Genomic DNA, 24,576 nt, shown 5'->3' on the forward strand with positions numbered 1-24,576 from the left:
CACTTTTCATTCTAAGCGCGATAACTCAACGAAAAAAAATCGCAAAGCACTCGCTAAGCTCTGACTCGAAAGAGGAGGTCTCTGCCTTTAATTTCACCCCAAAATGAACTGCCAAAAGTATGTAGTAAACTCTGGACAGATGTATGAACTTTTCATTGCACAAGTATTAAATAATTTCTCGAGCATTTAATATTTCCAATAAAATAATAGCGTTTAATATTTCTGCCTACCGTTCGCCTTCTTCACATACATATTAATATTTCATGCAGATATTTTCGCTACTGTATAACATTCATTTAACATGCAATACTTTTGAAATCACATGCATATCATCAACGATACTCAATAATTATTGTCGTCGCTTGGCAGACATAATTAGATGCAGTGAACGGGTTTCCAATCGTATTGTCAGCTTTTCACGTGGCCGAGCTTTTCGCATAACTTGAACAGCTGTCGATACACGTTACGTTTCGAAGACAACGCATCATCGTCGCGTCCGCGTCGACAAACGAGTTTCGATTAAGCATGCATTACCATCTCATTTCTGCTGAAATCGATCTAATTCGCGCGATGCTCGCCACGCTTATCCCAAGAGATCAAGGAACACCTGCCGAAAAATCATTTCGGGATGGTATCATTACGTGGTCTTCGAGAATTTGATCTTTTGGAACTTTGAAAACACAAAAGCTTGAAAAATAAAAAAGCTTGAGCAGGGTTGCACTAAAGCAAAAGACACAGATTTCAGATTCTAGCGTATTGTCAGTTCCATTATTTTTGCAACATAGTGTATATTAGGCGTCGGATCTAGATAGAAAGTTGCTGTTACCCACCCCTCGATAATCGAACGGCAGAGGGTTGACATCGTCGCGCACTCTTCCCTGTTTTCACAGATAATACGCTGTTTTATTAGTTCCGAGCTGGGGTTCGGTTGAGTGGCTCTTAACCCTATCCTCCCTTTCGCCAAGGGATCAACATGGCCCTGTATCCTTCCTCGACAGATTGTTTAAATCTCTCTCATCGCCTATAGTTTGGCTGGCTAATGCATCGTCGATCAGTGGCCCGATTTCAAGCGACGAAAATAGCTTGCGCTAACCGAAACGTGTCTGTGGAGAGCTGGAGTGTGTTTGCGCATGTTTGCTGTTTACTGACTGTGAATTTGACAGTCTGATGTTTGATGAAATTGCTGGACCTTTGATGGTTCTATATTTCCAGCGAGAGAATTTATCGGAGATATAACGAAATTTCGTTAAAATGGCTGTGGTTGTTTGTGAGGTAAACGAAAAGGACTGCGTGAGAGGATTGAAATTGTATTTTTAGCGCATGCAGAGTAAATTGAGAGTTCTCGGTTTTCGAGAGAAAGTATAAGAAGCAAGTTTGTGTTGATGTACTTTCATGAGAAAGAAAGCAGCAAGTTAGAATATTAGAACTCTAGAAATCTAGAATTCTGGATCTTCAGAACTCCACCATTCTAGGCCTCTAGAGACTCTAGGGTTTCTAGGACTCTAGGAGGGTTCTGTGGTGAATGTTCTTTAAAAAAAAACTCAATTTTCCATCGAAAAAAAAGAAAAAAGAATTTCATACATCAGAAGACACAAAGGATTCTAGAATCTCTTTCTTCAATATCTCGAACCCCACACAGCCCCTTAAATTTCCCTCAAATATTTCCCCGTGTCTCGTTTCCCGGTTCCTTTTTGTGGCCGGACACCCGGCAAAAGTGATTTATTCGAGTAATTTCGACAAACCTCCATCGAGAATCCAAAACAGTCGGATTCCGTTGCAGAAGTCGCGGGAAAAGAACAACGCGTTGCGTCTTCCGAGCAGATTTGGATAGCAGCCAGAGACCATTACGATTCTCGTTGCACTTGACGCGATTTCATGGAACTCGTTTACCTTTTTTCCCTGTTTCACCTGTAGGAAGAGGTGAGAGCATGAGACTGAATTTATTCGCGCAAGTTCACGCCGCCACGTGATTTTCCCCCCCTTCAATCATTCTCGATAGTTCATTCTGTTTGTCCTGGGCCGAAAAACGACAAATCTTTGCGGCGATGTTCAGCTTCTCCGTCCGGAGCTGCAGCCTGTAATTTATCGTCTCGTTTAAATTAAGAGCGCGCCCTGCGGTATCGGCAAGGTAAACCGAAACGCCTTTAACGCGACTATTTGCAGAAATTAAGCGGCGACTGCTTAAACTGATGGTGTTTGGTCGAAAGGAAGGGTGAGGCGTTCTGTTTTAGGAGAACTGTGATAGGGATCACGATATCGAGATAATTAAGTCGTTAATGGAGTTTTAGGGGAGTTTTCTTCCACTTTAGTGGTGGAGAGTGTTTTATACGGTGTGGGTTCTTAGAGGTTTAGAAATATATCTTACACGTCCATGGATCTTTGGAAATAAAAATTCTAAATTTATCTTGTTGACGGTTCTGTTCATGGCGTTAAGTCGAGATCGTATAAAGTCAAAGGAAAACAAACGATGAAGAACAGGGATGAGCAAAAATATTGCTCGTTGTGCAACATAATATCTTTGTGTGCCTGTCCATCGATAACTATCGGCTTGCACAAATCCATCCGCGAACTTTAATGACGTTCCGTTGTATATCATCGGTGACGTTAAATGGGTCATCTGTCGAGCGATGACGGCACCTATTGTACCAAGTCACACGCTTCTCCGCGATTGTTTTCCAATAGCGGAAAATCAGTAACGCGGTTCGCTCTACGAAATACCGTGCATTACCCCTATCATAGGGGTGATTGCTTTGCTAGTATTCGATGATTAATGCTTTTAAATGTTCGAAATTTGTCTGTTGGATCCTCAGAAATGACTGGATATATAAAAAGGAGGAATTTCTGTGCTATAGTATACTACATTTATTCTAAAAGCCTTATAATAGGTTACGAATTTTTGTAATTCAGATAAAAATATTATCCTCAACAAATGAATTCCATCTGTTTCAATAAACAATCGCATAATCCTCTTGGCAATTTTCGATTGCAAAACTCTCTTGAATTAGGCACACGTTAAATGAAAGCGTCCCATTATAGAAGAGCAGTTTTACGATTATTCGTGGATATACGTAGAGCTCAACCTAACCTAAATAGATAATAAAGGAGTCAAGCGGGTTCTATCGCCTTTTCTGCTCAGCTACGTCGGTAGCCACCCCCTAGCCACAAGATAACGAGTCGAATCTAACGACAAGACGTAATCGAAGTCGCAGGGAACTCGTTTCCTTTCTCCTCGGGCCACTTATGCTTGCTTATCGCGGCATAAGTCAGGTTTCACGTCTTCAGAGTAGACCAATTGATAAAACATTAAGCCTATTTAAACGGTATAGCGAAATGACATCGATCCTTAAGCTCGTGAAAATTGTAATTACTCACGTTTGTTGAAATGAGTGTAACGAGGACGTTTGCCAATAATGGAGGAGGAAAACTGATTCTCGGTTAATCGTTAGTTATTTAACTTGTTTCTTATCGGAGCTAAGTGTATATTTGAGTTACAGAAAATGAGGGAAGGTACTGTATGCTTTTAGATTTATTCTAGGATCTCGATTATCCAAAGTACCACGAAATTCTGATGTATCCTTTTGATAGCTTGTTTAATTTTTTTGTTAGCAACTTACTACTATATTATTTCACTAATTCATGCGCAGTAGTGGAAACACTTTGTATTAGGTAATATCTTTGCACTTAGAGAGAACTCTTGTGAATCATCCAGCCATCAACAGGTAGCCAAAAGCACCGTTTCGTATAAAACTTTCTTGTTAGGTAACCAAGTTGTATTTCTGTATTTCCCCTAAACTACCACTCAGCGTTACGTGCCCATAAACGTATGTTTATCTGAGGGGTTTAAGTCCGCTGCGCTTTAATCGTCGATCGCCGAGGAATTTCAGTATTTCTTCGACGTTCTAGTTTCGCCTAAGAAACTAGAATAAGAAACGACGCCTTTGGCCCCGTACAGCATCTACTTTCGGTGGGGCCATTCGTTCGTCGACGACGCCTAGAAGAACCGAAAAAGGAGTAAGAAAACCCGCGCGATTTTGAACGTCTTGGCTGGACATTAAATTTCTTCCGCGGGGTCAAGCTTTTTCTTCCATAGCTCAGCGTGACCTAACTCGATTCGAATCGCCATTCCAGAAACGAGGATAACGTTTCAACATCGTAATTTCACGATATCAGGAACGAGTTTAAGCCTTCGTTAGACCCAGAACTGAGGGCAGTGATACTATACTAAAATAGTCCCTACTTTTTGAGAGGATTTTCAATCCTTGGTCCAAAGTAAGCTCTAAAGAAATTTGGTATGGAAAGAGTTCATTCAGGCCTGCCTTCCTCGAAATTCGACAACTCAGAACTTTCTAGTCGTTGAGTGTCGATAAGAGCCCACATCGACTGAGTCCTCCACACGGGGGCCAATTTATTCGTGGCAAAGTTGCGACCGCGACCGAAGGCTTCTGCCAAGATATCAAACTTCAGGGCCCCGTAGCTGCGGGGCTCGTTACACGTGTTTACCATATTTATCGTTGCAGTGGTCGTTGAATATATTAAGATAATCAGACGGAGGATACGAAGGTTCCGTCGGGATTCCCCTCTGGTGTGGCAATCGTTGCCGATGGCATACCGCCAGAATGAACTTTCGTAATTGAACGTAGTTTCCTGGGCATCGACGCTTGGATCTTCAGTAGGGAACACAATTCAACCGATGACAGAATAGCATAAATTTTTTTTAATTGAAACTTTTTATGGAGCTCTTGGAGAAAAAATTGTTCACTCGCAGAGCTGTTAAAAATGTGTGACATCTGTTGTGGAACATCCTGTATAATCTGTAGAAAAAGTCTGCGTTTCCATTACCAATTGAATAACGTTCCCAGTGAGCGCTGTTAACCTCCTCGGTGCATAATGAATTGTTGCATCGTACTGCGTCATCCGACCACCCGTAAAGCATCCTCGGGCCAAAGGAAGAATTGTTCTTCGCAAAGCTCGAAGGAGAAGGCGGCATTACGTTGGCTGCTGGCTTTCAGCGAAATTGCATTTCATGGAAACGCGAGTTGCAAATGTGTCCGCTAATTGAGGGAAACGCGAGTGCATACGTCGCGCGTTGCGTCCCCTTTATCTAGTTTCCCCTTCTTCTTTTGCTTTGCCCGCCGCAACATTTCACTATTATCTGGCAATCGAATCCTTTTTAGGTCAGTTTTGCAACAACGCGGTTTCGGTGAACCCCCCTGACCCACTGCTCCAAATTGGCTTCGTTATTTATACGAGGGACGAAAGTGTCCAGCCGTTTTGCCTTTTACCTAATATGCTCCGAACGTAATCTATTTTTTCCTCCGTATCGAATGCCGAGAGCAAATTCAATTTGGAGGAGGTTCGAGGGGTAGTGGTTTCTGTCACGGGTGACATCGATGGTGTATCGATAGATATTTCATTCTCTGGCGATTCGTTGCTTTGGGATGGTCTTCCACTGTGGGAGTGCCATTTTTAGATGACTTTTAAACGTAGGTAGTAGGAGAGAATTTTGAACCCTTACTCTGTAGTAGGTAAGCGTCACTTTCGTCAGAAATCCAGAGAAGCCATCGAATTTTTCTGAAATGAAAAGTCCTCGCGTCACTTTTCCTCCCGGCTGGACTGAATGCTCATCACGCTCGCTAATGTTTCCGCGAGATCCTTCGGAATCCGGCAATGGTCCCGTTCGTAAAGCAGAAACGTGGCTGCGTTCCTAGGGTCCTCGTGTCTTGGAATTTCCATTTGGATGCAAAGTACAAAGTCGTGTAGCCCGTTTTTCCGTAAAGTATCGCTTCAAAGAAAATTGTTTCTCGTGTCAAGGCAGCAGGTACAATTTGTTCGCCTCGCGTTCCTCTTCCTCGCGCACCCCCGCCAGGGATATTTATGAGCGGGCCGCAGTTTGAAATACAGTTTCCTACCGCGGCAAACCCCCCTCTGTCCTCATCGATCATCGCCGTGTGATCGAGGAGTCGGACTAATCTGCCTCTCGCACGGTTACGTTTCGTTCTATACCGCGGATGAAGAATTTCGCCCGCGCAGAATAGGATACAGCAGTATTTGCAGCATTTACCTCGGCACGTGTGTTGCAACTTTGCTGGATAACGAGTTCGAAACGATTCGAAACGATTCGAAACGGGAGAATGACGTTTATATATGTGGTGATCGGTAGCTCGCGATATCGAAGTCCGAGGTTATTGAGCGGGTTAACTCGTGAAAATTCAAGGGGTTTATTCGTCGAGATCGAGGAAGAGGAATTTCAAATTTCGAGGCACTAGAATGCGCGTTAATATTTTTCAGTTAAAGAATTTTTTAACATTGAAATATTACATTTATACCTTTTTTGGCTCTCAAGCTTTATTTATGTATGCACAGAACTAAAAGCAACGCACGGATGTAATAATTACGGATAAACTTTTAATGAGAGTGGTGTATTGTTCGCTGTAATTATATGTGAACAAATTGGCTGGTAACAGGAGACGCTCGAATAAAAGACATTCCTTTCGCGCGAGGAAATTATACGCAGGCTCCAACGGTAATTGCATCGTGAAGAGTGTTTCATTGGCGAGTGGGAAAATGAAAATCTAACATCGCTTTCGGATGCTCGAATGTAACGATCGTAATTGTCAACCCTATTAAATCTAGGAGAATGATTTTCGAGAAGCTGGCGGGAAGTAAAGAATTTTTTTAAAAGAGGAACATTAGTTATTCACTCGTTCAATTCGATTATTTTGATTCTTTTTTTAATGGCTTCACTGTATAAGAGAGACGAATTGATAATTCTCTCATAGCGCATCATACGAGGAAACATAATCAATTCAGTCTGACAGGTGTCCCGGGTGAATGACAACTGGTTCATTCATTTTGTACAACTAATTACTCACAATTATCTGCGTCTCTTTTGTGCAACTGCCTCCAGCATTTAAAATTTTCAAGCTTGAGCGGGTGTACCTTCATCCATTCATAGATTTCCAAATCTATTTAATTCGAAACATTGAAATTTAAAGTTTTCTAAAAATTCAAAAATTCAAAAATTCAAAAATTCAAAAATTCAAATATTCAAATATTCAAATATTCAAATATTCAAAAATTCAAAAATTCAAAAATTTAAATATTTGAATATTCAAGTATTATAACCCAATGAATTGAAAATTGTAAAGTGAACTACATTACGAAAGTACTGTATACTCGTACAGACAGTTTCATAGTTATCTGCACTCGATATTTCTTCACACATTACCAAGAATATCAAAGAATCGGACGTCTCCGTCGCACAGAATCCGTCGAGATTATCCACATCCTCTTTTTTCGCCCCGATAACAGGCAATGACGATTCCCCCACGGAAACCGTTTCAATAGGAAATCGGAAAATCCTCGGGGGCCGTGTGCACGTGAAATCCGTTCCCATTCCTCAGCACCCTCACATGTTTCTATTACAATCTGCGAATACTTTGATAGGTAAAGCATCGAAGGAATAAACGAAACCGGAAGGGAAATCGTTTGGCGATATTCATTTTACGCTTTGACGCAACGAAACTGCCTCTCCTCGAAGCTGACTGAAATTTCGAATAATGAAATCGCGCGTCACCCTCGTGAAACATTCAATACCTATCACCAGAGTCACTGAATTTCTATTAATGTGATTATTCGCGCTAATTGTCATTGTTTCTGTTCTGGCTCGCTTCGATGAAACCATTTCTGTGAAATTTATCTCTCGAGTATAGAGAGAAGAGAGTTATGAATTTTGAAAATTGAGAATTTTTAAGAAAAAATTTTAGCGGTACTCATATTTCGTGTATTTTTAACGAAATCTCTCCATGTGAAAACGATTCCCCAGTTTCCCAGGGATTAGCGGAAGTCCTGCATCGAGTTGGAGAGATCATAATTTAATAAATGTTCGAGAAGTCCTTCTCTAGCCCTGTTCTTCGCGGAGCAAGGCTACGTCGCGAGGTGGCCACGGTGGACAAGGTCGAAGGGGACCTGAAACGAGTGGCTGAACTTCTACCACCCGCTAGGAATTACCGTTGCTCTTAGAGGCTGTATACCACGGCGGAGCATTTAATGCTACGCCCGTCGTAACACCTTCTTGTCCTGCCGGTTTCCATCCAATTCTCTTTAACCTCCGTGGCAGGAAATACGATGGAAAAGGCGCCGCGCCTCCGCCAGGATCTACACCCTCCTTGTTCCTCAGACCTAGACAGATCCATCGGCGACCCTAGGCGATCTTGACACTATTGCTAGGCCGAGCGTGTTGAACGTGACACCGTTTCGTCGATCTGGGAAAAGAAATTCAAGGTATCTATTGTTGCACTATGGAGCCTACAGATTTGCAGTTTCGATATAGTTACTACCTTTTGACAATTGTAGGATTTCATTTTTAAACTTTCCAAAAATTTGATCAAGGGAGTGGAGGAGATCTTCTAGAATCGAACAACTCCAATTAAAGTTCCTTTCCCCAAAAATTGCAGCTCTTTCAAGTGCCGAGGGTCGTGAAAGCCTCCTCAATTACGCTGCAGCCATCGTCTAATTACAAGCATCTCGATCTTAACTGCTCTAAATTCCACAAGTTCCCTGCTGGCGGTCGTCTTCACGGCCGAATGCCCTCGGAATTTTTGCGACTGGATTTTCTCAAAAGTGAGCTCGACCCTGTATACACATTTCTGGCTGCACTCGAGACAACTCCAGAATAAGAGAATCAGAGCGAAAGTCACAGCAGCCACGCACAGCTTGCTGTCCCCCAATAGCAAATACTTTCAGAGTTGAGTTTTATTCGTTGATTGTGTCCAATGATACGACAGCAATTTGTCCAAATTTGTAGATCCCCTCAGCTAGATCTTCCACGAAGAAGTTCTTATCAGTTTTGGTTAACGAAGAGAACGCAGGCTAGTTCGATGTCCGATAAGACTAGCCTGGACCAGGAACTTCCATGTACTTTTGATTATCGCTGTCTCTATCGATATGGTGTTCAGCAACGTGGATTGTTTGTCAGGAATCTCTGTTTCGATTTATATGGGCTGTTTGGAGTTTTATGAAGGAACAGGAAGAGATGTGACAGAATTCCCAACAAGGAAGGAAGACTAGGCAAGTGTTCCTTTCTAGTTATTTTTGCGTTAGAGTAGAGCTTCGTTTATTGTCTGCTATAAAGTGATCCTACAGATTGATATTTACAATGTGTCAAACTTCTATCAAAAAATCAATAGCACGGAGAGGAATCAACTTCGTACGTGTCGTCACAGGGCTTTCCTTGCCCTTTAAAGTTTTTCACGCGATGTGAGCACCAGGGTTGGAATTTTCAAGGGGCAAACTTTATCTTCCCTTACCCAGCTATATTACGGTGATCTTGTTCACCGCGAGACAGCGAATTTACGAAACAGCCTCGCTTCGTGGAATGGATTTTACGTGGAGCATACGCATGGAGTAATGTAAGCTCTTAAGACGTCACAAGCTTTAGTTAGTGTACGTTCAGTTTTTCTTTCGATAGAAGAGCACAAGATTTATCCGAGATTTGTGTATAATTAATGTGTGATCTGAAAGCAAGTAAAAGTTAAGAAGAAAAAAGGGAAAATGAGGAATTAAGTAATTCTTGGTATTTTCAGTGAGTCATTTCTTGATTACACGTAGCAAGTGTATGCAAAATGTGAGCTGATTTGCCCTGAGTAGCACAGACTTCCCTCGTTAGCGAGTTCCCTCAATGCCGACGGTTTTAATGACTCTGCTGTGAACAGAGTAACATAATATTGTTAGGGATGTCTTTTAACAGCGTGAAATCGAGTAGAAGAGAAGTTCTCTTAGCGAATTTCATCAGATTTCACGGAAGTTCATTGAAGACTGGAAAGACCTCATGAATCATCTTTGCTTTTGAAGAAGTTGCTTGAAGAAGCAAACTTTCATATTATGTTCCAGTTTGAAGACTTGAACTGAAATATCAAAGAAGCTTTGTCATGATTAGAAGCCTGGAAAGAAAAATATGCAGTTCGTGAGTGCTCTGACTACAGTGGGATTAAAAGAGAATGGTCGTGGAGGAAATACAGAAGCTTTTAGCAAATCTGTAGCCCTGTTGCAACTCGTTTTACTCAAACGACCCGTTACACTTAAACGATTATCGGTTAAAGAAGAAGCAGCTGACGGGATGTCAGAATGAGGAATCGCAAGGCATTGTAGCGGAACTATAAGAATGCAATATCATGAACGAACTGACGTGCTTATAGAATTTCATATCGTCGACAAAAAGCATCCTTTTATCGTCTAATATCACAAGACGTTCAGGCCATATCAGCATAGCTAAGACTACCCAGGCGCACGATATCGTGGCTGAGTTAAGGCATGATTTTCGGTCCATAGGGCTTCCATACGAAATCCCCTGCGAAATCCGTGTTTCATTGATAAAGGCCCGTGGAGTATAATGTATATTTGGGATCGCGTAAGCTGGCGCCGTAGATAATCGATCCTGGAAATAATCTTCTGAGCGTCTGACCACCGACACGTTCAATTCTCTCTGTCACGTACGCCTCAGGCCTTTTAGAGGAGGGCCTCAAGGTTTAGAATAAGTTTTAGACTCAGAATTGACGAATTTGAGAGCACTGGTGAAACTAGTGTAGCTGCTAGCAAAGAACACAGTCTGGATAATTCATTGGAATCGAATATCAGCCGACAATCTCCGTCAGGGACGAGAGAAAGCTTCACGTTTCAGGTTATGAGTCTCCTTTCGTCGAAGAAAAGCTCGTATCACATCTTTCTCTTGGATTATTGCTACTATTTGTCTCTTTACGACTCTCCTCTTACTGTCTCACTGATTTGTTACCGGAGCTCACATCAAACTTTACGAAACCTCCTGCCCCCTCCTATTATTCAGAGACTCCTACAGCTCTTTACATAATTCCTCCATATTCATTCTTTTCATCGAGAGAATAATGAATTCTAAATCTTCTGCTCACTTTTCTCAAAGTTAGACACAATGAAAATAGAGGATGATTCAATATTCAGAAAAGTCTCGTTTCAAATTGATTACAAGACAAAAACATTTCCAACTCTATCTATCCGAGTACCATTATAATTACATCCCTCGGAAAAAATCGGAAAGGGCGTTTGAACGAAGAGTAAATATGTAGGCTGATCGTACGTGGGTGGTCATTTGGCGTCTTTTTCCTTTTTATTCAGTTAGCTTTTTATTCAGCGTTATTCAGTTTTTCAAGTGGGTAGCAACTGCAATAGCGCGGTTTTGTTCGAGCGGAAGTCATCAGCCCTGGAGGGACGTTTCTGGTGGAGCGTGTGCGACCCTAGAATAGAATCAGGAAAACGAGACCGATTTATAAGTGCATACAGTGACTCACAAATTGATTCACATGTACTCGAAAGATTAATTAATCGTAAACCCTACTTTTTTTTGCCATTTATCTCCTTCTAGTTTTTTATGTTTACCTTTCATACGATTTCCTAAATTTCAAGATTTTCAAATATCTCGGTTCTCGACCCCTAGGGGTTAATAATCCTGCATGAAGAAATCTCTGAGTCACTGTCTACACACTCTTGAAGCTTTCAACCTGCATTAGTCTCTTCTAAATTAACCACATCCGAGACAACCTCCCCAGAAGCTATTACAACGCGTTCCCAAGCCGTGCTAAGTTTAGAGGAGAGAATTAGAAGAAAGTGTCTAACAATAGCGGTAGTAAAAATTCTGTTTCGAGCTCCCGAGCATAAATCGCGAAGAGTTATTAGGCATCGTGGGGCGTTTAATCCACTCGAATCACTAAACATCTGTTTCCCTGGATTCTGACTTACATATTTCTCGTCAGGGTTGTCGTCACTGTAAACACAAGCGACGCGGAAGAATTCGAGGCTCGTAATCGTTGCGTCGACGAGAGACATCCTGCTCGAGACTCAAAAAGTGGAACAAATGGTCCAACGAGCGATTCCTCCTGCAATCTGTCACACAGCCACTCTTCCGGTCACTTGTTGCCGTTATCGAATGGGACACTTTCGAGTGCTGTACTTTTTCGATGTAAGCTCATGATTATTACGAACGTTTGTTAAAAGGAAACAACGGTCGTCTTCGCAGCCGAGGATTAATTCCCTGCTGCAGCAGCGAGAAGGGAAGATCTATGGCTTAAGATTTATGATTCCCGAAAGGAAGCTTGCCCCACGATCAGGGTGTCGCAATAAACCTGCACGACCCCCTGGACACTATTATTTTCCTGGTGCTACACTTCCGTGTACTCTATCTCCGCTGCACTAGGTTCGACGATCCTATTTCTTTCTAGCTCCTGCTTTTCTCGAGAACACTGTCCTAGCTCTTCATGTTAAGATAAGGATGAAGTAGAACTTCAAGTACACGTTCTAGGGGAATGGTAATTCTTAATTCCCTGAGGATCGAGAGAAGAGAATTTAATGAAATATTTTGTGGTGAATTCTTAGTGGTTACTTAATTTACCGAATGAGAAACTTTGGAAAATATGAAATTCAGTTAATTCAGAATAAAGTAAACATTTCCGTTGCAGGTTCGGTGGAGAAAAAAAAATGTTATTTCCGTTGAATTCTGGGTCACGTCGACCAAATGTCTCCGTCCTGAAAATTTAATTAATTTCTGCGTTTAACGACCATTTAACTTAAACATACAAATACTTGCGCGTGGGGAAATGTAGAGAAACTGGCTGCTGTGTTCGTTGTTTCGTGGATAAATATCAGTGGAAAAGGAAAAATGTTGCTTTATAGCTTCTGGAGGAAATTGTTGGGGCATTGGGTATTTTTAGCATTGTAAAAGAAAGAATATAGAACGGTACGCGTGCATACATGAACCGAATCTTTGAAAGAAACAGTGTTCAAATATTTGCTTTCGGAAATTATTGATATATAACTTGTACTGACAGTGGATCGTGTTTTTCATAGCGTGTTTCCTTGGTTTCAGGTAAAGCAGTGCCCTTTGTAGAACTGACAGTGGCTCACGCGTCAGTTCTAACGATACTGGCTATCAGTTTTGAGCGGTACTATGCGATCTGCGAACCCCTCAAGGCAGGGTAAGTGAACAAAAAATTGAACCAGTTTTCTATTTCTCCATATTCCTTCTATTTTCTATAATTTTCGCATTTTTTTACTCGATTTTTCAGTGCGTTTTTCAGGAATCTATTTTCCTGTACAAACAGAATCGGGTGTATCTAAAATATGAGTTATACATATACTACCGTACAGAACTATTACACTTGCTAGTCCAGTTGCCTAGCCATCATTGAGTCAATAGGCGCCAAAGATTTCTCCTTAACACTTCCCTAAAGTGTGAATCTTCCTTTACCAATCACGACTTTATCATCCCAGATCGCAGATAGTTTCCCCTCCCCCATATTCCCAGACCCTGTTGTCACCGCTTTCCCAACATTGCCGTGAATACGATTGGTATTAGATGCGTGTTCCTTGGCATCGATCCTGGATGTCAGTCACGAATCTCGCGAAACGTTAGCCGATTTCTATTCTTCTTCCTTCCAGATACGTGTGCACGAAGGCCAGGGCGACGTTTCTCTGCCTGCTGGCGTGGGTGGCGGCGGCCCTCTGCACGAGGTGAGGCTCGAGAAAAAAGAAATTTCGCTCATTCGCGACTCATAACGACGATACTCTCGACTTTACTTCTTCCTCTTTCGCCGCTGACGCACGTTGCGCTTTTTTCGTTTTCCTCGGCTCACGCGTCCACCCCATTTCTACCCCTCCCTCGTATCACATTCATTTCTTTTCCATTCTCTTTTTCTTTGCGCTTATTCTTCGCTTCCGCGCGAAAAAACACTTTTGCGGTGAAAAAGAAGGCTGTTCCTCGTTACATTTATTTTCTTTTCAAACGAGAAGTAGGAATACTTCAACCTGGCTTTGCGATTTTTCGTGAAATCTTTCCGGCTTTTCCTTATGTTCATCTTTTTTTTGGAATAGATTTGAGGCTTCAAAGTTGGGGATTAATTCTTGTTCTATATTTTATTATTTTCTGCATTTCTGCCTGCTGTTTTTTGTCTAACCAATTTAGAATAAATCTTCCGCTGAAACTGTTTCCCTAGTTTACAGTTTCTGTCAACGAGACAGTTGTGGGTGATAATTTGACGCCCAACGTGATTCGTTGGAAATGTAAATAACATATAAAGAGGCAGACGTTGCCCAGTTAAACTGCAATCTGGTGCTAAAAAAGTGAACAGGAGAATCAAAGTTTACACTTCAGCTGTGGACTTGGTGGTCTGTCACTTCCTTCTAAAATCTCTTCACGAACTCTCTTCTGGGAGTCTTCTGTCACTTTTTAAATGTTTTTCTTTGATGAAATAAGACATAATCGTTTGCGAAACAACAAAAAACTTTTGAACAAAAATTGGCCAACTTTGACTGACGATAACTCCGCGAAAAATCGTTGTAGAATCATGATCTTTTTTTTAAATGAAGGCTTGAAGTCTTAATTTCAAGATACTATGTCTTGATTTTAAGTTTACCACACTGGTACCACTGGAATCTCTTAAATCTGAGGCCATGTTTGTTGTACCGTAAATGGCAAAGTTTGACGGAATGCAGGGACTTGTTAAAATTTTTTTCGGAGATGCTGTTTCCAGGACCATAAAGTTCCAACCTTTCCCTTTAATTTAAAAAAAAGATGAAGTCGCTACGATTTTTTTTCACAAAGTTACAGTACTTCAAAGTAATCCCTGTATTCTTAGCCAGCATCGAGTAGTGCCAATATATGACACAAGTGGAAGGGTTACTTCAAAGTCGTGTAACTTTGCGAAAAAAAATCGCAGCCACCTGTTCTTTTTTTTATGTTACAGGGGAAGGTTCACCCTACATGTTTCTGGAAATCGCATCCCTGAAAAAAATTTTGGCAAGTCTTAGCACCTCGTCAAAGTTGGCAATTTTCAATGTAACAGACTATAAAATTTGACGGAATATACAGACTTGTCAGAATTTTTTTCATGGATGCGGTTTACAGTAGCATCTAGCTTGAACCTTCCCCTTTAATTTAAAAAAAAAAATCAAGTCGCTACGATTTTTTTTCGCGAAGTTACAGCATTTCAAAGCAACCCTTGCATTTCTGTTATGTGTTTGCAGTACTTGATTTGCTGCAAAAATGCAAGGGTTACTTCAAAGTACTGTAACTTTGTGAAAAAAAATCGTAGCGACTTCATCTTTTTTTTAAATTAAAGGGAAAGGTTGGAACTTTATGGTCCTGGAAACGGCATCTCCGAAAAAAATTTTAACAAGTCCCTGCATTCCGTCAAACTTTGCCATTTACGGTACAACAAACATGGCCTCAGATTTAAGAGATTCCAGTGGTACCAGTGTGGTAAACTTAAAATCAAGACATAGTATCTTGAAATTAAGACTTCAAGCCTTCATTTAAAAAAAAGATCATGATTCTACAACGATTTTTCGCGGAGCTACCGTCAGTCAAAGTTGGCCAATTTTTGCTCAAAATGTTTTTACGCAATGTGCATTGATTTCGTCCAAGTTCCTTCAATCCGTGCCTTCTAGAACATGACGAAAGTGCTTAATTAATTCCCACGCCGGCACTTATCAACTTTTTGAAGTGGAATATTTTTGCAGAGCAGTTCTGCAGAAGTCTAACTTCTTTTGAGTACTAAAAGAAGAGAAACAGAGAAATTACATTAAATAATCTAAACCCATTGTTAAAACAGGAAGTTATGTTTGTTGTTTTGTGAAATGAATGAGTATCGCATGTCTTACTCGCAGTATTAATATTCAAACTTCCTAAATGTATTTGTCTTCGATAACGCCGACATTTTATCCCATAAAAGAACAAAGATATATGAATCGCATATATTTTATTTTTCATTTAACATCAACTCCATTTTTTATCGGAAGTGAACAAGTATATAGCCATAAAAAATGTTTTATTATCTCTTCTGCGAGCAGTAGTATATTCGTGATATTTTAATGAAAATTCGCAATTTTTGTAACCAAATCGTGTGCATAGCTCTTTGATACAGATCTGAAATATTTTTTCCTGGCATTGACAAATAACTCGAACACCCATAGCATTTTCACTGTGGTGAAAGAAGGGTGGCAGAAAAAACGAATCAGGCACCTACTGACAATGGCGACAATAAATATATCACTTTTATTATTAAATTCTCGTTTTGAGAGAAATACTACTCTCTGGAAGAAATAAAACATGACAAATATTTGTCGCTCTTCTACGCTTTTAAAGACCTACCAATATTTTATGTAATGTTTGTGTTACGTTTCTGTAAGGAATTTTTTAGCTTTTTTATGTTAATTAGTCTGAAAAATGCATCACCATGAATGCGAAACGAAGGTTGATAAGAAAATGGTCTGTGAAACATTTTTAGGAAACTTGCACCCTCAGCTAGAAAATAGTGGGAAAGAGGAATTCTGGTATAAATGTGAGAAAATGGACAGAATATAATGACCCGGCAAGAATTAACTGAAAAGTTGCAGGAAGGATTCTGAACCGTTTCATCTGTGTTTTATACCTTCAGCGTTCTCTGAGCTGTGTTTTACGATTAAATTTTATTTTAATTTTCTGTCAACTTTTTATATCTCGATTTTTATGGTGATAGTTTGGTAGTAGCGTTGAGTTGACGAGATTTTTTTACGAAAGATTAAGTTGGTATTATTGAAACTACATTGTTTTAATTTGTAAAAATACAAGCTTTTCAAAAATGGCTGTACAGGAAAATAGCTCGATGGGTTTAATAAGTGGAACTGCAGAGTAATTTGTAAAGTCCATGGAAAAATCAGAATTATTAAATGTTGACCTATGCAGTTATGCAACCAAAAGTTCTAAGTGAAAATGTAAATGGATGGGATAATATGATTGCTTGTTGGAAAAGTTTTAATTAATAATTTCAAAAGTTAATTTCATTGGTAACCTGTGGAGAAATTGTTTGACAAAATAATTATTAAAAGGGAAAAAAGCTGAGAAATTTAGGGGGGTTCAGTAAAAGAAATCGAAGAAATATATAATCTAATGACAACCAATTCTCTCTAGCTACTTACGCTTCAAATAACACGGGAGACAATAGTTAATCTTTCGAGCTTATCCCTCACTGTTCAGAACAGTTTAAAGATTGATAGACTCTTGTGGTCTCAGATCGTTCATTATTAAGAGACGGACGAGGCATGCTCTCGCAAAATTACATCAGTATTCTGACGTATAAACCTCTTCTCTAATGTACCTATCTCTTCTGAAACGTTAAGTGGAAATCCTACCACTCTGTGTAATTAAATGTAGTAACAGGACCCTCAATGAGTTCCCTATCAAACTCTATCTTACATTAAACCAGAAGGAGTATAGGGAACATAAACCACGTACTCAGATTTCGGAAGCTATTGCAAAATGGATTTATTATTTAAAAGATGAAGGTATTCCCCTGTCTAAACATAGAGGATGAAGTAAGAAGCCGAGAATGATCATTGTAAGAAACCTAAGGAGTATAGAGGAGACAACATCATATCGCATAGTGGAAGAACTATACAGCAGAGTGGAGGATAACCTTCTGCTAAGTTGAAGGAGCCCCTATCTTTCGTCACTCCACTATCTCGAAATGCATCTTCCTCACCAAAGCTCCAAGACACTCTGAACGTACTCTGTCAGCAGAACCACGAGTTTTATCATAATAAAGCAACTCCTATGATTCCTAACTACTCGTTCAGTAGTACCAGCCCATAAACTTTCCCCCCAGATGCTCCCACGAAACGGCAGTGTCTCAAACGTCCCCGTCGTAAACCCAGCCTGGTGGAGGTCCTAAAAATCTGTAAAGGGGAGGCACGAGGCCCGAAGCTTCTAGGCAAAATGGAATCGAAGGGGTACCTTCTCGCGTGAAAATCAAGTTGGACGGCTCGATTAACTTTCACGAATGACCTGTTTGAAATACAGCGAAGGTGGTGGAGCAGGGAGGACGGGAGAATTCGATTTTTCGATCGTAGAGACCCACGCTCCTTTCTTCACGTCCGAGTGCGCCTGGCTGGCAACCGGTCGTGCACGCTGCTATCTCGACGAGTCCTCGCTAGGGGCTGGCTCCTGTGTCATAAAAAGAGTATCACCCGTGAATTAACCTGGCCAGAAATCTTCACGCGTCGGTTACGTTTACCTCTGACCTCCCATAGATCAACGAACGCCAAAAGCACTGTGCGCACAGGCATCTGGATTTATGCATTACTGGCTGGGACATGAAAGATTGTCTTTTGAACAGAGAAGGTTGAATATGGTGGAAGAGGCACTGAAGTGGAAGAGATGGATCTTTGAGAGGCTTGATGAAGACGGAAAAAGTTGATACTGATTTACTATTGGTTTTTGATTTGTTCTTTTAGTGATACAGATATGGGAAGAAGAAATGGGCTTGTGAGTTGACACGTTCATGGATCACAAAATATGCTAATTCGCTTAAGCTCGGATTGTTGAAACTCGCTAATGGACCAGAAAATTCAGCGTTACCCTTGGCTCACATATACGGCCATTGTTAGTAGAAAACACCCTCCATGGAATTGTGATCTTGGATGCTCGGCGCGGCGATGTTATTGATGGAGACAAAATACGTAATCCAGACCCAGAGAATCCACAGATTAAGGGATTGAAGAAGGATCCGAGACGGTCGTGATCCTGGAAGAATTTTAGCCTCGTTTCCCCTTGGAGATGTTTCTGATATCGGATCAATCTCTGATTCTTTAACAAAAGAAAGAAGGCTAAAAATAGAAGGTTGTTTCTCTTCGCTTGCAAGACTGAAGATTTTAGATGGGACTAATTAATGGAAGTCCGATTTTAAGAATCTACTTTTAACATACTTTAACCACCTTATTCACTTAAATTCTTCCCCCAACTTCTTCAGGAATACTTCCTTATTTTCTAGTCAAGCCACCTCAACGAATTTCCTATGTTCACTTGAAAATATAAAATGACACAATTTTCCAAAGAATTCAACATTCTCAAAAACGTAAAATAAGAAGTTAAAAATTCTCAAGAACCATCGACCATTTTTCCTGTGTTACACGGGTCGATCGAACAATGCTCCTTCGAAAAACGCAAGCTGGAGGTACAAAACGCTTCGAAGAGACCCTCCAAGAATCCATCGCTCTCTTGTGCATTATTGTAATACAGCCTCGTTATAGCTTACCTTTAACGGAGTGCGTTCTTGAATAAACGAAGCTCTGCGTGAAGTGAGTCAAAAGATTCTCGTTGTGAACACTGTGAAAAGACTTCCATTGCCAGGATCCCCTTTAAGAACTAGCTTTACTCGCTCTGGAAGTCAGAAGCACTGGCTTCTGTTCTCTGTCGCGAGCATATCTCCAGAATCTCTTGCTGGCGTCGACTATTCGTCTGATTAATTGCCCGTAACATCTCCGCGACTTTTTCCGCGTGATTCATGGAGGTGTTCTTCAACTTTATTCGACATAGTTTTTCTGGGACGCGATAAAGGAATGAAATGTGATTGCCCTGTGGCGAGCAAACGAGGAATGATGAGAATTTGGAAGCTTGAGGATGGAAATTGACCAAAATGCAACAAGTCTGATGAAGAATGGCATTCAGAATTTTGGCGGACGATGGAGATGATCTTTGTAGTTGAAGATGAGAGTTTTTTGAGGTTGATTCATTTATCACTCCTGTTTTATATTCATGGGGTTTCAGAGGCTGCAGCTTTTAAAAAATTTGAAATTGGGTTGGAGGTTTAACTAGTTGAGATTTAAAGCACTGAATTCAGTTTTGAAGCTGATATTAATTGCCTCATAGTGCGAGAGGTGAATGAAGACTTATGATAGTTTGGAGTCTTTAGAATGGGAGTTTCTAAAGTTTCATCAAGAAGTAAGACAAAATTAATGGCAAATGCATAACAATTCATATATGCATTTATGTAGATCATAACTTGGAGGGAGGAAGCGTGTGCTACTAGTTACTGGAGAACTGAATAAGCAAGCATATTCCTGTTTATTAGGCTCGAGAGGAAGATAAATGCCTGTCGTCGCATAATTTCAGGAAAGTCTTCTCAATGTAACACCGAGCGCGTGGCTGGCGCGCGCCATGCGACACAATACAGTTGATGGATCGCTCTCCTGCCCACCGGCAGTCTGATCTATGGAGTAATTTTACTAGCAGCATCGACAGAATGACGTGTAGCTTCTTGGAAGTTCAGCGTATTGCTCCTTCCGACCAGTTTGGAGCAGGTCTGCTCGGTTCTGATAACGAGAGCAACTCGAGCTAAGACAGCGTTGAGCAATCTATAAAATACGCGAACTTAACACTCTTGGATCGCTATTTTCGGATAATTAAGTGAAAATGGAGCTCGCTTAGAAAGGGGAGGTAGATTAGAGGAAGAAATTTGTAGGAAAAAGAAAGTCTGTGGAAATGTTGCTACAAGAGAATGAAGGTGATTACTTAAAGCAAGCGTATTGTAAGAAGGTTTCACGAAAGCAAGCGTTTCTTCTTCGCCGAGAGGAAAAACTCGACCCTCGCAATTATCGAAAATTGCGTTACATCGGGCACCCAGAGGGAAATTCAATATCACGGTGTCGTTTTCCGAGTGAAGTTTGGATAGGAGCCCCGAGGCCTGGGTGAAAAGGAAAGCAACAAGGATATTTGGTCTGGCTGCGTGGGAGAGCCGTCTTCTGATAGCGAGCTGTTCTCCCTTTTCGACCGGCGAGACTAGCTTGAAAAAGTTGAGAGCCACTCAGCCGTGGAAAGTGATACCACCGATTAGTGTAATCGATGTCTTTGCTTGGATGGAAAGTGAAAGGTCATCAGATTTCTTGTCTACTCTTCTCCAACTATACAAGGTGGTTTATAATAAGAGTGATGATAGTGACACCTTTTTTGTGTCATTTATTATAGATTGGTGAAGGTTCAGAAATTTTTAAATATTCAAATTTTCGAACTTTTCAATTATCCAATAGTCAGGTATTGATTTTTTCAAATATTTCAATATTTAAACGTAAACAAAGCTTCGATTGACTAGTCGCTTGCAAGCTCTCCGCTTTGCTAAATACAGCTCAAGGCATCATCCAATATTTCAATTTGCCGCCTCCAATCCCTGTCTTTATCCAGTTCCACCCCGCTTTAAAGGAAACTCGTCATATATCCCAGCTGGTTTAGGGGCTAAAACTCGCTTGAAGCAAAAGACAACCTATCCAAGGTCAGACCTAAGACCAACAGATGGTCGTTCGTCCATCTTCATGGTTCACCCTACTGAGCACATCTAATTCAACGACATGCGTATATTCACTTGATTGCAGTCCCATAATCTGGGTCTCTCAATACCGGGAGGTGCGCGTGAAGGAAAGCAGAAGTGACCAAGAGACAAGGAACTCGATCCCCGTTTGCCTGACCATGGCCGACACCACCGCCACAGTGGTCTTCTTCTTGCTTCTCGTCCTCCTCTTCTACCTCCTGCCCCTACTCATCCTTCTGATCCTCTACGCCTTTATCATTAGACACCTAATACCAGATCCTTCTACCAGCAACACCAGCGACACTTACCATGCCAGAGCAAAGAAGCACGTGATTACAATGCTGTTGTCAGTGGTCTTCAGCTTCTTCGTCTGCCTCACGCCATACAGAATCCTGATCTTCTACATAATCGTCGCCCCTGCAGAGCAGATCGCTGCCATTGATCGCGACACGTTCTTCATGCTCTTGAACTTCAGCAGGATCATGTTCTACCTGCACAGTGCTCTGGACCCTGTACTATATAATTTGATGAGCAGCAAGTTCAGGAAGGGATTCCTAGGACTGTGTAGGTGGACGAATTGTGAGGTCACTGGTCGATTCAGGGAGAACACTGCCACTGCCAGGAGGACGGACACCAGTGAACAGGAAGAGAATTTTCTCTGATTTTTAGGGAGCTTAGGTCAAGAGTGCGTAGCAAGTGGCTTCCCTAAAAATGGGGACTTAGGTGGAGTGTTGTGAAATATGGTCTAGCTAGAGATTTGGAAGATTTTTGAAATACGAATTTCAGAGACATTATACTATACTGTCTGTGAATATAAGAATTGAGGATTTGGAGAAAAATGAAAATAGGTGGGCAACCCTGAACTCTACAGCTCGCAGAGATTGTAGCCCTGAATATTAATGAAGTTGGATGGTGGTGTACGTGGATCTGAAGGAATTTTAGGATTTCGTTTTTCTGCTCAGCAAAGTGATTTCTTACCGTGGGTCTGTAAAGAAATTCTTCAGCAACTTTACTAAAACGAAGCTAGAAGAAAGAGATGAAAACATGAAAAATCTTTGAAGTTTAAAACTCTTGAAAGTAAAGTGATGCTTGAAAATACCACAGAAAATATTTTGCAAGAAAGGATTAATTAAAAGCGAAGGAAAACTTACAGACATTCTACACTATTGCCCATGTTAATTCACAGTCAATAAGAATCTACCGACGAACTCATTGTATTCTATCGCTGAGAGTTACATATGTAAATTTTTTCAATCATCATTAAACAGCCAGGTACGACTGACGCAAATGATTACGCAATTATAATTGAAAATCGACTGATTATTTATCTTGAGGTAATAAATCGCAACCGGTGTGACTTTAAAAATGTATAGTAGGTACATATTTCATCTTTTCTTGATGATCAAAACTGGTATTATAAATTCATGACGATGGTATGCAAATAGAAATAAAGTATTTGCATTCGTATCCTATTAATTGAAGGCAGCTATAGTCTAGACAAGATAAAGTGATCGCTGAAAATGACTCAGTTTAGCTACCCTCTTCCTATATCACCTGACCTCGCCCACTGATGTACTTGTTGTGTATCCATTAGAACTATTTATAGCAATGGGAGTGGCTTTAGAAGTCACGTTCAAAATAATGAAGACATTTTAACACATTGAACTAAGAACCATATAAATAACCCTGACAATTAGCCTTTATGTATGTGTTTCCTCCTCAACATTCTCAACATACAATAACTTTGCACGTATCATACCCAAAAAAGGAACCTCTTCCTACCTAGGCTTAACAGAAGATCCCCCAAAAGGCTCAACTGAATAATCTCCTCTGTCCACAGCCCCATCCTTCTGATGGTCAGCTACGAGGTAGAGGAGAATGCAGACGGCACGAGCATCCCGACCTGCAACACCGTTGCGAACAACGATTGGATGATCGCCTTCTTCTTCACAACGATCATCATCTTTTTCGTAATACCCCTGCTGATTCTGGTCGTCCTGTATACAGTAATAGCTCTCCACTTGATGGCGAATCCTACGATAAGTCGTGGCTCGTCGAACAACTTGCTCAAGTACCGAAAACAGGTGATGCTGATGCTAGGAACAGTGGTCCTCTGCTTCTTCCTGTGTCTTCTACCCTTCAAGGCGCTCACTCTATGGATCCTCGTGGTCCCAACGCAGATGATCCTTGATCTGGGCATCGAGGGATACTACAAGCTCCTTTACTTCTGCCGAGTGATGCTTTACCTAAACTCTGCCATCAACCCCATCCTCTACAACCTCATGTCCACGAAGTTTAGAGAAGGATTCCTTAGGCTATGTGGCCTGGGACCCAATCGACGGAAGAACAAGAAGTCCTCGGACAGGACTGGGACCTACACTACAGGGTCCACCAACTGCAGCAGCAATCACTCGGACTTCTGGAGGAGGCACAGCAGCAACAAGAGCTCCAACGCCAAGGTACCCAGTGGGAACTCGTCCACCGACGGCAAACAAGTGAAGTTACCGCTTCAGACCGCCATCGTTGCCGGAAGTATCGCCGGCAGGAAGCAGGAGAGTTACGTCTGAGAGGGCGGATAGGGGATGAGGATTCGAGACTGTCTGTGATCATGAACCATTCCGTAATATAATAGAAAGTAGGGTTAGCGAGCGGTGCTCGTACTCCTATGTGGTTTTCAGTTGGTTTTCTCGTTTTTTACTCAACTACTGCACGAGTCGATGCTTTATATAAGAACTCGAGGGAGTTACTGCCCCTTAGCTTCTGTGTTTCCACAAGGGCCACTCCAGTGTAGAGCTTCATGGGATTACGAGCGATGCTTTAGGGCTGAGATAACGGTAGATGGAATTTTGGGATCTGTGATTAATTAAGTGAACGTTTACCGTGTAAGTATTATAGCAGTAGGGTTCTTCGGTGCAAGGGCTGCGTCTGTGTGTCCTCTGAGTCTAGGGGTTCAGAGCTGTGTAGTTTGTAAAACCAGAGAGGTCTCGGTAGTTGTAAATTTACCTCAAAGAATGCTCGGTGGGCCTGGGATGCTCATAGAAACATTATGACGTTCACGATTGTTGAAGAATAGAAAGAATAATTGTACATTCAGCGTCTCCTTGTAAATGTGTAGAGCGATGATGCGAACCTCGTGTACGAGTCTTTAGTTCCTATACGCTTTGTCGACGTAGCTGGACCGAGTGCGCCGCGGTGCTACTTCCTCCTCGATATTAATCAATATTTTCTGTTACTGCATTTTAGGGATCAGAGATTCGTTATCCCTCTGACGGCGACGATAAAACGCAACGGCAGAAGCAACGCGGTAGTCAGAGGAGAGATTTCAATTCCTAGGAGCTGTTGTCTCTTTATCAGCGACGTGAACAGGAATGAACTTAGGTATTTACATTATTTTTTTTTTTTTTTAATTGGGAACTATAGGTACAGTGGTAATGTAAAT

The 24,576-nt window shown here is 41.2% G+C and overlaps 1 protein-coding gene across 3 annotated transcripts in view; it reads left to right on the top strand.

The window, feature by feature from the left end:
* The window catches only part of Ethr (ecdysis triggering hormone receptor), a 43,339-nt gene extending 18,838 nt beyond the window's left edge, over positions 1–24,501 (top strand). For 2 of the 3 annotated variants that reach the window (XM_076392087.1, XM_076392086.1), the window contains exons 4-6: positions 12,890–12,998; positions 13,462–13,533; positions 22,978–24,407. In XM_076392087.1, the coding sequence (XP_076248202.1) occupies positions 12,890–12,998; positions 13,462–13,533; positions 22,978–23,704 (908 nt within the window). In that variant the 3' untranslated portion in view covers positions 23,705–24,407. Of the gene's footprint in view, positions 1–12,889; positions 12,999–13,461; positions 13,534–22,977 lie in introns of all 3 variants that reach the window. The other variant, XR_013003453.1, reaches the window with a different exon arrangement.
* Positions 24,502–24,576: the final 75 nt, after the last annotated feature.

The sequence above is a fragment of the Calliopsis andreniformis genome, chromosome 2, assembly GCF_051401765.1.
Source record: "Calliopsis andreniformis isolate RMS-2024a chromosome 2, iyCalAndr_principal, whole genome shotgun sequence".
Lineage (NCBI taxonomy): Eukaryota > Metazoa > Arthropoda > Insecta > Hymenoptera > Andrenidae > Calliopsis > Calliopsis andreniformis.